This window comes from Nycticebus coucang, chromosome 23 (assembly GCF_027406575.1).
Source record: "Nycticebus coucang isolate mNycCou1 chromosome 23, mNycCou1.pri, whole genome shotgun sequence".
Taxonomy (NCBI): domain Eukaryota; kingdom Metazoa; phylum Chordata; class Mammalia; order Primates; family Lorisidae; genus Nycticebus; species Nycticebus coucang.
The window spans coordinates 12,052,850-12,066,722 of record NC_069802.1 but is presented as its reverse complement, the minus strand read 5'-3'; the positions used below and the strand labels follow the sequence as shown (position 1 = coordinate 12,066,722).

At 42.0% G+C, this 13,873-nt stretch overlaps 1 protein-coding gene across 12 annotated transcripts in view; it reads left to right on the top strand.

Annotated features, from left to right (window-relative positions):
* LIMCH1 (LIM and calponin homology domains 1) overlaps positions 1–13,873 on the top strand; it is a 356,706-nt gene that overhangs the window by 175,247 nt on the left and 167,586 nt on the right. For all 12 annotated transcript variants that reach the window (XM_053577488.1, XM_053577484.1, XM_053577482.1 and 9 more), the window contains exon 3: positions 1,608–1,677. In XM_053577488.1, the coding sequence (XP_053433463.1) occupies positions 1,608–1,677 (70 nt within the window). The remainder of the gene's footprint in view (positions 1–1,607; positions 1,678–13,873) is intronic.

The window sequence follows — 13,873 nt, the reverse complement described above, 5'->3', positions numbered from 1 at the left end:
CCCATCACTAGGCCTCAAACTTCTGAAATGTAAAATTAGAAGAGGGAAAAGTTGCCTTCCAACTTGAGAAACTGATAACTCCAAAGTTATAAAGGAGCCCTTTTTAACAAGATTAAATTCATGGTTAAAACTAAGTGGATTCATAAAAAAAAGAACAGCTATCTTGGCTCTCAGTGGACAAAGAACACCTGGGTCAGTTCTGAGCTTGTTGAGTGTTGGTTGCAGCAGGTTGGAATTGCAGCCAAAGTTACTAAGAGCCATCAATTAATCTTGGATGCAAAACCAGAATATCCAGCCAGTCATGGCCACTGTGGGGACATTTCTCCATTTTTTAGTAGGTGGTGGTGTCATCGTCAAAGAATCTAAATTCAAGACCATTGCATTATTCTTGCTGATCTGTAGAAATCAAACATAGATTCTTCAGAATTCATTATAATCTTGGATTATGGGAATTGTAATAGAGGGCAGCAAATTTTCTATAAGGGGCCAGACAGTAAAAGTTGTACGCTTTGAGGCCCATATGTCTCTGCGGTAACTACTACACTCTGCTGTGATAGCAGAAAAGTAGCCACAGACAAGATATAAATGGGCATTCCTGTGTTCCGGCAACACTTTAATTACAAATATAGGCGCTGGGCCAGATTCGGCCCATGGGTCATAGTTTGCTGACCCCTGAATTATAAAAAGCTCCTTCTCTAAGTTTCTCTCTGCATGGTATTCAAAGATGCCTGTTGCCTCTAATGCCTGAATGTAGAAATAAATGTTCCCATTCTATAGCTCCTTACTTTCAATTACTCTTTTTATGAATAACCTAGGTTGCAAATACGCCACTCTGCCCCCTTACCTTGATGCTAACCATATTTTAGTTTTATAAGTTGCCTGTCTTATCTCGTCACTCTGAATTAATATTTCCTGAAGACCAAGCAGTTATAGTTGTTTCTCTCGCATTCCTTGCTTGTGTGATTTTTACATGAGTTTGACCTTTACCCTGAAAATCTTTTGTTCAAATATCTTTTGTATCTAGGCAATCCTGGTGAGCCTTGTTAAAAATTTTCAGAATATGATTGGTTAACTTCTTATTAAACATATTCTTCCTTTTTTAACGAAGTGAAGCTCAACCACTTTTAACAAGCCACTCTCCTCAAAGAGCCAAAAGGTCTGGAGGTAGAATTTGTCTTGGCAAATCACTTCCAAAGATAGATGTTGGTCTCTAAACTTAGCACCTCCCTGGAGAGACCGCTGCCTTAGCCAGGAGAATTGGCAAGTGGCCTCACCTGAGTAGTAATACCTGGCTCCAGTTCTAGACAATTCCTTCCCAATTTCAATCCAGCTCACATTTTTGTCTTTTCCCTTGAAGCTTCTCCCAGATACCTTTTCACCTCTCCCAACATTTCCAGATTCTCAAACTTCACCTACGTTGGCCAAACTTGGTGCTGGCAAAGCTCTTTACTAATATGCACAAAACCCAATAGATTACTCAGATTTACGACATGCTTTAAATTCACTGCTTTTCCTATCCAGCAATTTAACGTAGCCTCAGATAAAGGAGATTTGTGTGATCCATCTTGCTTTATGTCTCACTTGACATTCTGTCTTTTTCGTAACAGGTTGCTGAATGCTATAAAGCCAGGACTTGTTAAAAAGATCAATAGATTACCTACCCCCATTGCAGGATTGGTGAGTATACAGAATTGAGATTTATTTTCCAATATTCCTTTGCTCTAACCTAAGGGCCATGACAGTCCCATTTATTACAGTTCTCTCCTGCAATATACACTTTACTCGAATGAGAACGCATTGAATCCATTAGACTAAGAGGTCACTTAAAAATGAAAGATTGCAGTGGTACCTAAATGGCATCTTAATCTTTGTTTATGTTTTTTCCATGAGTGATAAAGACCTTCGTTCTTAAACAGGTAAATTTGTTTTGGGGTGAGAGGCTGATAATTAGTTTGACCCCAGGGGAAGAATGTGATTTTAATTACGTTTTTTTCATTTCAGTTTTTCCCTGCATTCTCCTGGAATGGGGGGGGGGGAGAGGGAGAGAAAGAGACTTTCAAGAGAAAGCAGCACTTTCATAATAATAGTGTTTTCAGTATTAAAAATCTACTTGGGTTTAAATGCCACATTTGAAGATCAACTATATTCTAAAGACATAATGGGGGCATTAAGGTGATCTAATGTCATCTAGAGAACTGTTTATACAAAGTCCTTGCCCTTCTGAGCCTACCTACTTAAAATCTTACCTGTTCACCTATGGTCAGAAGCAGATTTTTTTTTCATGCTTTGATATGTTTCATAATGCTTGGCATCTAATTTTAATGGTTTAATCGATGATGCCTTTCCTTTTGTGTAGAAAAAGGAAAGAGGTGAAAGATCGGGAAGTGAACCAAATCTTAGTTCTGGAAGGAACTTGACAAATGTGCACACACACACATACACACATGCGCACGCACACGAATGTGTGTGCACAAAGCTGAGGCTGTATGTGGCCCTGGTCATAACTCACTGACTGTTCCCATTGTGTTTGCCTTCTGTGCATGTGGTTTGGCAGAAAGCAATGAGAAAAATGTCAGGAATTTAGGCAGGCTCCTACGTAGACCCTACTGATTATTGTTAAAAAGTTTCTTAGCTTTATCATGATGTCTAATTGAAATTAGATGTGACAAAAAAATTGGGTTTGAGAATTGTGCGGGTTTCTGTAGGAAGGTCCCTGGTTTCACCAAGTTCATTGAAATAAATGTTTTCTTTAAGAATTGCTGTCTCTGTGGCTGCATTTGATCCCTAGATTGGTTGGTAGTGAGCGGATGATTAGCCATTAAAAATCCTTCTGTAGCCAAGTTAACACATAGGTACATAATATGGAAGAATAGACTTGAATCATTTTATGAAATAATCAACATATAGGTATTTAATATATTGTACATGGTAATGTGCATATATTTTAATTATTTTAAAAAGCTTTTTACTAAATTCACCTCTTCCGAACGTTAAAGACATAGTCTTAATGACGCTGACAAATAACAGTTTGGCCCCCAGGCCCCAAGGTCAGGCATCCCCTGACCTTAAAGTGCTGGGGTTTAGTGTTACAGAAGGAAAACTTGCAGCCTGAATGAAGAAACGGTTCAGGGAGATCTGGATGAGCACAAACCAGCAGCTTCCAGTCCAGTGGCTAAAGAGAAAAGGGTTTTGAAATATTAATTTAAAATGTGAATCATAAATAGTGTGGGTAAAATTAAGTATTTGGACACATGCATTTATCTTTACATTATTTCTTATTGCAGATCAAATGTTTCTTGCATGTTGCAACATTACATACTGGGGCAGTCAGGCAATTTGATGCAAGAAAGCAAGGCGGCCTCACGTGTTTCCTGCTGTTTCTGTACTTGACCTCTATTCTTCCTCTTTATTCTTTTTTCCATTTGATTTCTTTTCCACTTTGTTCTTTCCGTTTATTCTCCTTTCCCCCTCCTTCCCCACTTACCTTCATTCTATAGTACTTATATCTTCTTCACTAACTGAATATCTTTCATCCAAAAAATACTTTTTTAAGTACCGTCAATACCTGTAATGGGCTCAGATGACGTCAGGTGCCCTTGGGACACACTAAGCAATTGTAACGATCCTAAGGAAAAAATCTGACAATTCCAAATTCACGGATGATACTGCCAAACGGCTCTGTCAATGCTTAAAGATTCCTTTCCACTCCCAAAGACTGGAAAACTGTTGGAGATTCCGGGTGACTAAGGAGATAGGATGGCCAGATGCAGTATATAATCCTCGATTGAAGAAAAAAAAGCCAAATTTTAGGGTGGTGCCTGTGGCTCAACCAGCCCCATATACCGGAGGTGGTGGGTTCAAACCTGGCCCCAGCCAAAAAAAAAAACTGCCAAAAAACCCCCCAAAACCCAAATTTTATAGACATTGGGAAAATTGGGGAAATTCAAGTATGAATCAAATATTATAATGGCATTTTCTGAGTGCTGGATTTCCCACAGGTGATGACTGTCTTATGTATATAGGGGAGAAGTCTTGCTCTCAGGAGGTTCATATGCCACGGTGTTTAGGGAGGAAACACCAGGATGTATACAACCAATCCTGAAACTGTCCAGCAAAACAGTCTGTGCATACAATGCTAATTTTATACCCCATGGAGATGGAGAAAGATGGAGGGAAGGAAATGTAGCAACATGTTGTATGCAGATAAGGGGACACAGGTGTCATAATATGATACAAGTCTTGCAGCTTTTGGGTAGGTTTGAAATTTTTTCATATAAAAAGTTGAGAATTAAAATAAATCCTGTGGCTCAGTGAGTAGGGCGCCAGCCCCATATGCCGAGGGTGGTGGGTTCAAACCCAGCCCCGGCCAAACTGAAACCAAAAAATAGCCGGGCGTTGTGGCGGGCGCCTGTAGTCCCAGCTGCTCGGGAGGCTGAGGCAAGAGAATCGTGTAAGCCCAAGAGTTAGAGGTTGCTGTGAGCCGTGTGACGCCACGGCACTCTACCCGAGGGCGGTACAGTGAGACTCTGTCTCTACAAAAAAAAAAAAAAAAAAAAGAGAATTAAAATAAATCAATTCAGGCCAACGGCACTGGCTAATGCCTCTAATCCTAGCACTTTGGGTGGCTGAGGTGGGAGGATTGCTGGAGGTCAGCAGTTCAAGACCAGCCTGAGCAAGAGTGACACCCCATCTCTACAAAAAATAGAAAAATTAGCTGGATGTGGGGGCAGACACCTGTAGTCCCGGCTACTCAGGAGGCTGAGGCAGAAGTCTCGCTTGAGCCCAGGAGTTTGAGGTTGCTGTGAGCTCTGATGACTCCACTGCACTCCAGCCTGGGTAACAGAGCAAGACACCGTCTCAAAAAAAAAAAAAAAAAAATCTTACTTTGGGGGGAAGAGTAAGAGAATCTCTGAGTGTAGATGACAGAGACTGCTTTGGGTTAGTAGATGTGCAGCCTTGTGTGAATGTATTTTTCTTTCTTTTTGTTTGTTTTAAGGGTATTCAGCCTTTCATTAATGTTCTCAATTTGGCACTTAAACGTATCATGATCTGTGAGCAAGTTATAAATGGTAAATGTGTTTCCATCCTACAGGGAGAGGCAAGCTTTCCTCCTCATCTTTTCTAGAAAATCTTTTCTGCTATTTTGAGATATTTTCTATGAAGGAGAAATGCATTCTCAAAACTATGTCTTCAAATTTTTTTTAGTGTTATAAATAGCAGTTATGAGAGATAAAAATATAACAATGGAAATATAGGCTGGGCACAGGGGCTCACACCTGCAATCCCAGCACTCTGGGAGACTATGGCAGGTGGACTGCCTGACCTTACAAGTTCGAGACCAGCCCGAACAAGAGTGAGACCCCATCTTTACAAAAAATAGGAAAACTAGCTGGGCATAGTGTATTTTTCACATGACATTTCCTCTTTCTGGTGTTCATGATAGTCAAGAAAGGGCAGATAAAGAATCCCTCAAATGCCTCTGAAGACTTCTATGTTGATTTATACTTAGAGAGTTGATAGTCCAGGGACCATATTGATGGAGAAGCCACAGTAGCAGGGGCCACAGAGACCTGCAAAGTGTGGCCTGGAACCTGGGCCTGTGTGTCTTAATGGCCTGGTGTTGAGAAGCCAATCCATTAAGATGGCCCAGCTGCGTGAGTTGAAGATGAATAGAAAAGTGTGTTTTCACATAGCAATCCCAAATTATAAACACATGGTAGATTCACAGAGGCATGAATAGGTGTATTTTAGCCCCTGAGTCAAACTGTGGTTACCAAGAATTCGGGGGTGAAGGTGTTAAAACAAAGTAGTTGGAAATCATTTCCTGGCGAGACGCAGAGACCCTGCATTTCTTCTGTAAGGATTGCTGACATCCGAAGCCGCATGGTGACTGCCTGCAGATGCTTGCATTCTTTTTTAGGTGTTAGTGATACTGTTGCCTGTTGCCAGAGAGAAAGATCTCAAATTTAGGTCTTGGCATACCAAAGACTTTTAAAAATGCTGCCCTTCAGGCCGTCAGCTTGTCAGTATTATGCAATCAACACACATCCTTAAAGCTCGATTTAATGGTCATTAGAGATCAGGCTAGATGTTGTTTCATTCTGGGAACTTTGGGCTTTGTGCACAAGAGACCAAGGTATGAAATCCTTGCTTACCATAGGAGTTCAGGGATTAAGCTTTTTCTTGCCCAGATGTTAATTGTGACAGCTGGGGTGCGTGCGCGCGTGCACGTGTGAAGTATGGTTGGAAAGAGATGCTCTTTGGGGATTCCACCCTGGAGTACTGAACCTTCCTAGAGCTGTCAGGGAATGTTTGCTTGAGCTTTCGTGTGAGCCTGTGAGGATGGAAGCTACCTGAGAAAAAGAGAATTTTAGAGATGGAAAATTGAGACATGTAGGGTGTCCGTAAAGTTTGTGTACAATTTAAAATAGTTTTACATTGGCATCTGTAAAACTGTATTTGTTTTACAGATGACGACATGTGGATCTATAAAGGGGAAGTGTTTTACCTAAAATCAGATGAACAATAGAAGCTGAGATGAATCCTAAACCCTGGCTACCCTTCTCCTTGGTAAATTGCCACATCTTCCCAGCTGAAGGTGGAAAACCACGTGTTAATGACCAATCATCTTGCCTCTCGTGAAGACTTTCAGATTCATCTTTTTTTTCTTCCTTTTGGCCAATACCTTCAACATATCTTTCTGAGCTCTGTGAAAGGCCTCATTTTATGGACTGCCTCTGAGCCTGATGAATTATGGCAATCTGACGGTAATTGAAGTTCAGTAGGATAGAGCAGGAATGTAACCAGTAGAATTAACCTGCCATTTAGTAACCCTAACCCACTCAGAAACTTATTCTTGAAAAAAAGATGTATTTTTCTCTAATCAAAGATAAGATTTCAGATATGGTTAGAGCTGAGCTTCCTGAAATGGATAAAAATGTAAGTTTCCATGAACTCTTTGGATTTCAGGAAGCTTTCAAAAGTTATCTGCTTTATTTTGTGAAACTGATGTCAGAACAATTGACATTTCATTGTTTGAGGGAGTTCAGAGTAGGGGAAATGATGAAAGGGCTGAAGAGATTTCCACACCATTAGAAGATTAAAAATATTGTTTTGGACAAAAGGTAGACGAGCAAAGCTGTTTTCTATTGAAAACAGAATAGTAGGAGGGACAAGCCTTTGTGCAAACGTCCTCTTTATAGAAGATGCCAGGGCACTGACTTTGGGGCGCAGGTGTGGGTGTCTGCCTCCAAGGAGAAGTTTCCTACAAATCCTACCTGGACTTTAGCTCTTGTGTGCCTCAGCTCATCCATAGCGATGTCTTCTTTTTACATTTGTATTCTGCAACTTCTTTTAGAATCTCTAGACCCTTTACCTTCCCTTCAATGGTTTATCTTATGGGTTAGTTCAGAAAAAACTGGTTCAAGTTCCGTTCTCTGCCTGTCTGTCTTCCAGTGGAATTATTGTTTTAGGCCAGGAGGGAAGCAGTGCCGGCAGCAAGGGAGGTCAGAGGTGTGAGCTACCATGGTGACAGCCATCACTTAACCTACTGTGTGCTGGCCGCAGCGCTGGATCACCCTTCCCAGCCTTTACAGTAACCCTCCTGGCCCCTTACTGTACCTCAGGGAACTAGGGTTCAGAGAAATAAACTACTAGCTTTCTAATTAATAATAGGAAGAGTTGGGATTTGAACAACTTGGGTTTTCCCAGCTCTGGGGTCTTCTACTGTGTTACGCTGTCTCCGTTACCCCTTCTAGAACATGTCAATGAATCTCAGTGCTTTCAGGATGTCTGGATGGAAGCATCAACCACTAAGGAGAGCTCATATGTTCTTAGAAGACAACCTCTCGCCCTTCTCATTGAAAATCTGTTCCTTTAACCAAATTTGATCCAGTAGCCTATTTAAAAATTTTAAAAGGCACTGCTAAATGTGGTATTTATACTCTTCTCACTGTAAAATCAAGCCCCGCGTGGCCACACTGCAGGCATCTCAGTCAAGGAAATGGTGGTCTGGTCACCAGGAGTAGAAAAGCATCAGAAACATTTATTAAACTCTTTCAAAAAAAATATCAGAATGGGGCGGCGCCTGTGGCTCAGTGAGTAGGGTGCCAGCCCCATATGCCGAGGGTGGCGGGTTCAAACCCAGCCCCGGCCAAACTGCAACAGAAAAATAGCCGGGCGTTGTGGCGGGCGCCTGTAGTCCCAGCTGCTCGGGAGGCTGAGGCAGGAGAATCGCAGAAGCCCAAGAGTTAGAGGTTGCTGTGAGCCGTGTGACGCCACGGCACTCTACCCGAGGGCGGTACAGTGAGACTCTGTCTCTACAAAAAAAAAAAAAAATCAGAATGATTCTATTCGTACCAAGCAGCCACATTTCCTAAATGCCCTCCCCTCTCTCTCTTTCTCTCTCCTATGCACACGGACACTCACACTGTCATTTTCTCACTTGCCAACTCCCCCAAACCTCTCCCCACCCTCAGCAACCTAGCCTTGCACACTCACACTTGGCTAGTTCTTACCTGGCTTGCTTCTTTACCCTTTTCTCTGCTACCCTGTTTCCTCAAAAATAAGACGTCCTCTGAAAATAAGACCTACTTACAGGAAAGATAAGACATCCCCTGAAAATAAGACCTAGCGCATATTTAGGAGCACACCTTAAAATAAGACACTGTCTTATTTTTGGGGAACAGGGTATTACTAATGATTAGGCTTTTCCAGTGCAAACCAATCCAGCTAGACTCAACCCCCACTTGCCCTTACTTCTGATTTTGGACAACAGGCAGACACAGATTCTCCTTCATGGGGAGAGGAGGAGGAGGGATTGGAACACTCCCTCATGTATTTTTCTGCCATTCTCTGCTCTGTGGCTTCTTCCCACTCTTCCTCAGGGGACAAGTGAAAACTAGCCGCAGAGTGATGTTCCTTGTTGGGGAGGCCCATTTCCCTGAAGGAAATGAACAGACCTGAGCAGGGGCTCAGCCACAGCGGAATTTAATGACACACTTTCCTTTATCTTCCTCCCTGGCACAGAATGAAAAACCTTGGTTGTTTTCCTACACCACACACAGAAGGAATGCTCGATTTGCTGTCCTCGGGTTTGATGCCAAAGCCAAGCCAAAGTAGGAACGGTGGTCAGCATTTTAGTAGACTTAGACAGAAAAGAGGACAGACTGGTGAACACAGCAAAACAAGTCAGGTCGTGGGAACATCCAACCTGCAGTTCAGGGAATGATGGAAGAGGCACTTAGGGACTCTTTGATGATTTAATGCCTCCCAGGTTGACATGGCTCATGTGCTGCTAGTTGTAACATCCTCCAAGTTGACTTGTAGGAGCGCCCATCATCCCGTCTTCTCAAATGATTGTATATGGTTCCCCAGTGCATGTGGAATAAAATCCAGACACCTCAGAAGGGCATAGAAGGCTCTCCCTGAGCTAAGCTCACAGTTGATGGATATTTTGCACTGCATCTACCAAAAGACTGGCCGCTTAGTGAAGACGATGATGAAACTGTGTCAGTTGGTGAGAGCCAACCTCCACATAGGAACTTGGGAAGGGTGAAAGGGAATTCTGACCCCAGGGCAGTGGGCTGGCTCTCGGTTTTCCTCTGCCTCTGTCTCTCTCCAGTGAAAGCCGATGTGCTTGGACTGACAAGTGAGCCCTTTGTGCATCTTTTGTGGGTACTTTGGAAAACTCAATGAGAGTTGTTTGCCCCTCTATTCATGCTGTTCTTATTATCTCCCTTCTGGTTTTCTCATTTGGTGAGCACATTATTACCCATCACTTTATAACAATCACTCCCCAAACTTAGTGGCTGAAAACAACATTTATTATCTTAGAGTTCCCATGGATCAGGGGTCTGAGCAAGGTTTAGTTGGGTCCTCAGTTCAAGGTCTCCCAGAAGGCTGCATTCCATGTATTGGTCAGGGTCACTTCGAGACTTGACCCAGGAAGGATCCGATTCTAACCGTACTCATGTGAATACTGGCAGGATTCACTTCCTCGCAGACTGTTGGCTAGAGCTTTCCTTGGTTCCTTGCCACGCGGGCTTTTCTATAAAGCAGCTTATAGTGTTGCAACTTGCTTCCTCAGAGTGAGCAAGCGAGAAGAGCCAGAGAAAGGGAGAGAGAGAGAGAGAGAGAGACGGAGGAACATCACGGTCCTTTATAACCTACATCTCTGAAGTGACATTTTATCACTTCTACCATATTCAATAAAAAGCAAGTCACTAGGTCCAGCCCACACTCAAGGGAACCAGATCACATAAAACCTTGAATACCAGGAGGGAGGGACCTCGGGAGCTGTTCAGAAGCTGCCCGTCACAGCGAATGAAATGTTTGCATCCGTCTCTTGAGAAATCAGGGCATAGATTTCTCATTCTCCTAAAAACGTGTTCCTTATGGTTATAGAACTTTAAAGATAGCAGTTTTCCTTAGACAGCCTCTCTTGTATGACATGCAGGGTCTGCTTCCCAGTTTTTTCCTGCACATATACACCGAAAAAAAAGACAGTGTTTCTCTCTTGCCTTCCAAGCGAAGATCCTCTTATGATTTATGACATAATTCTCGCCTCGGAGGAGATTACCTTCTGAAAGACAAGGAAGGTCTAGTATCGGGGAGACTTTGACATGCTAATGAATAAAGCATGATATGCAAGAAAAAACAAGGGAGAAATTTTGATTTGAGATGAAGAACTTTGGGGAGAGGTCTGATTGGGACAGGGAAGGCCGCGGAGTTGGAAGCAGAACATTCTAGCTTTAAGGCATAGAACGAGGAAGGCTCCACGGCAGAAGAACCCAGGTCTTACTGCATATGACTGTGGCTGGAGGCCAGGGTCCCACAGGAAATCCTTGTTTGGGAACGTGGACCAGGAATAGTTAAGCTGAGACTAGAAATGTCATCTGGAGGTGATCGGACCCATTTTGTGTGTGATAGGTGCCTCAGTAAACAAGGGACTCTTGTGTTCCAGATAACTGGAGTGGCCAGGTGGAAAGCTGATTACGGCAAAAGACTAGCTGTAAAAGTCACGTGATTGTCCAAATGACAGACGATGAGTGCCTGAACCTTGGTAGAAGCCGTAGGATTAGTGATGAGGAGACATGATTTGCTTTTCCCTAAATGTAATATGCCATCCATGACAACACACACCGTTTTTTAAAGTCTAACTAATTTTAAAAAGTTGCTAATTCAATTATGACACAATTCTAAGACACCAGCCATGAGAAGGTATATCTTCATTTCAGAGACGAAAAAGCGTATGTCTTAGAATCAATGAAATACAATCAGTGATGTTAGAATGATGCCATCTACATTTTGGACTTGAGCAACTGGGTGGATACTGATACCATTTGTAGGAATCATGGGAGCAGAGAAATGAGAACTGGACTCCAAAAGAGAAGGCACATTCTCTTCTGGATATAGGGAGTTGGCTGTCTCTAAGAGAGATTCATACGCAGATGTCTGGCAGACTATTAGAAATGTTGGTTTGGAACGCAGGGAAAAAGATATAAAAAAAAATTGGACCAGTTTAATGAATGGATTATTTTGTGGTTTTTTTTTTTTTTTTTTTTGGCCAGGGCTGGGTTTGAACCCACCACCTCTGGCATATGGGACCGGCGCCCTACCCCTTTGAGCCACAGGCGCCGCCCGATGAATGGATTATTTTGAAGTTAAATCCTTATGCTTAAGTATATATGAAGACAAATCATTTCTCTTTCTATAGCCACAAGCTATAGAAATTGTAGCCTTATCTGCCCCAAATTGTAGTCTTATCTTTTCAGTGCTTGATCTACAGAGGCAGGGACTAAGGGACGGAGGGAGGGGGTGACCAAAGGGCTTGGGGACCACTGGAGAAGTCATTAGCAATTTTGCCTTAGATTTGGAAACTGTGACAAAGGACAACTTAGAAAGAGCTTCATGCAATTGACAATTCATTGAGACATACTATCCACCCAGGCTAGTGTCCTGTGGCTTCCCTTCCACCCCAGGACGTTTCCTTATTCATAGTGGACTGAACTCAAGCCATGGTAACAAAGTACCAAAAACTGGGTGGCTGAAACAATAGAAATTTATTTTGTTAATTCTGGAGACCAAGGTGCGAGCAGAGTTACTTTCTTCCGAGGCCTCTCTCCTGGGCTTACAGATGGGCTTTCCTCTTTCTGTGTCTGCACCCACACTTTCTTCTTTTTACGAGAACAGCGACATATTGGAGTAGAGCCCACCCGGGTGTAGCTTAATTACCTCTTTAAAGGCCATATAGTCCACATTCTGAGTTATAGGGGGTTAGGACTTCAAAATATGAATTGGGGTGAGGGCATACAATTTAGCCTGCAGCGGTGGGTAAGCTAGCCAAGCACTTAAGTTCTTACTCACATGTGTTTTGAATGCCCAGACGTGCTAGCTGAAGTCCAATATCCTCTTCGTGGACCACAAGTTATTTTTCCAAGCTTGTTTCCATAATTATTATATTTTGTGTCTCTGCAGAGGTGGAAGCTTATATGTAGTAGTGCTGTAAAGATTTTTCTTTTCCCCCTTTAGTTTTTTTTTTCCTTCCTGTCCCTGAAAAAAAAAATGCCGTTCATTACAGAAAGAGACCACTTGTTTTCCCTTATTTCATTGGTGACATTACATCAGTTCCTCACTTTTTTCCCCTGAGGAACAGACCCTCAATTAGCAACAGCGAGGACAAAATAAATAATAGCGGGAAATACATATTTTAGCCTAAGTCTCACTTCTTTTTTTCATCGTGAAGCTTCCCTAAAGAAGAAATTTCTGGGGTGGCGCCTGTGGCTCAAGGAGTAGGGCGCCGGTCCCATATGCCGGAGGTGGCGGGTTCAAACCCAGCCCCGGCCAAAAACCACAAAAAAAAAAAAAAAAAAAGAAAGAAATTTCTGTGTAACCAATTGTTAGCAAATCTATGTTCTTTGTGATTCTATTATTTGACAACAGGAAAAAATTTCACCACATATCTGAAAATGTTGCAGTAAAGAGGAGACCAAGATAAGCTGAACAAGCACTTCTCCTAAAACGAGATTGTTTTTATAGGAAGTTTGTCTTGGCAAGCATTTCAAAAGAACTTGCTAGACACAATTAGATGGCTTCCTGCTAGAATCCTTGGTCTGCCCTCCTCTCAAATGGGTGCAAAACTTTGTTTCTCCCTCTGTCACTTGGTCCACAATATAAACTCCTGGATTCCTGAGTGAATGAATTGATATTTAGCTTTTCTAAAATTTAACTTTATTCCGTTTACAGTTTTGGTTTGACTTTTGAACATAAATTTTTAAAAAGTAGGGTCCTCGGTAGAATGTTATGAAAATGGTACTGTATGTACCTCAGCCGTCTTCCTTATAAAACTCATCATCTCAGTCAAACCATGAAAAAAATATCAGACAAGCTCAAACTGAAGAGCAGTCTATAAAAAACCTCCCCAAGACTCTTCAAAACTGTCAAGATCGTTCAAAATAAGGCAACTCTGAGAAACAAGGAAAGTCCAAAGGATGCTAAGGAGACATAATAACTAAATATAAAATATCCTGGGTGCGCTCTTAGAACACAAAGAGTACATTAGGGGAAAACTCATGAAATCCACATACAACCCACAGTTTAGTTACTGGTAGCATACCAACGTGAGTTCATTAATTGTGTTAAATGTACCATGGAGGTGCAAGATGCCAGATGTGAGTTACACCAACACTCTGTATTATTTTTGCAGTTTTCTGTGCATCTAAAAACTATTCTAAAATGAAAAAGTTTGCTTAAAACTTGAATGAATGGCAGTAAAGATAAAAGAGCATAATGCAAAGATACTGTGAAATACTTAAGGAAACCCAGATTTTATTAATACATAGTAAATGTCAACCTGCCACTTGACGCGGTATCA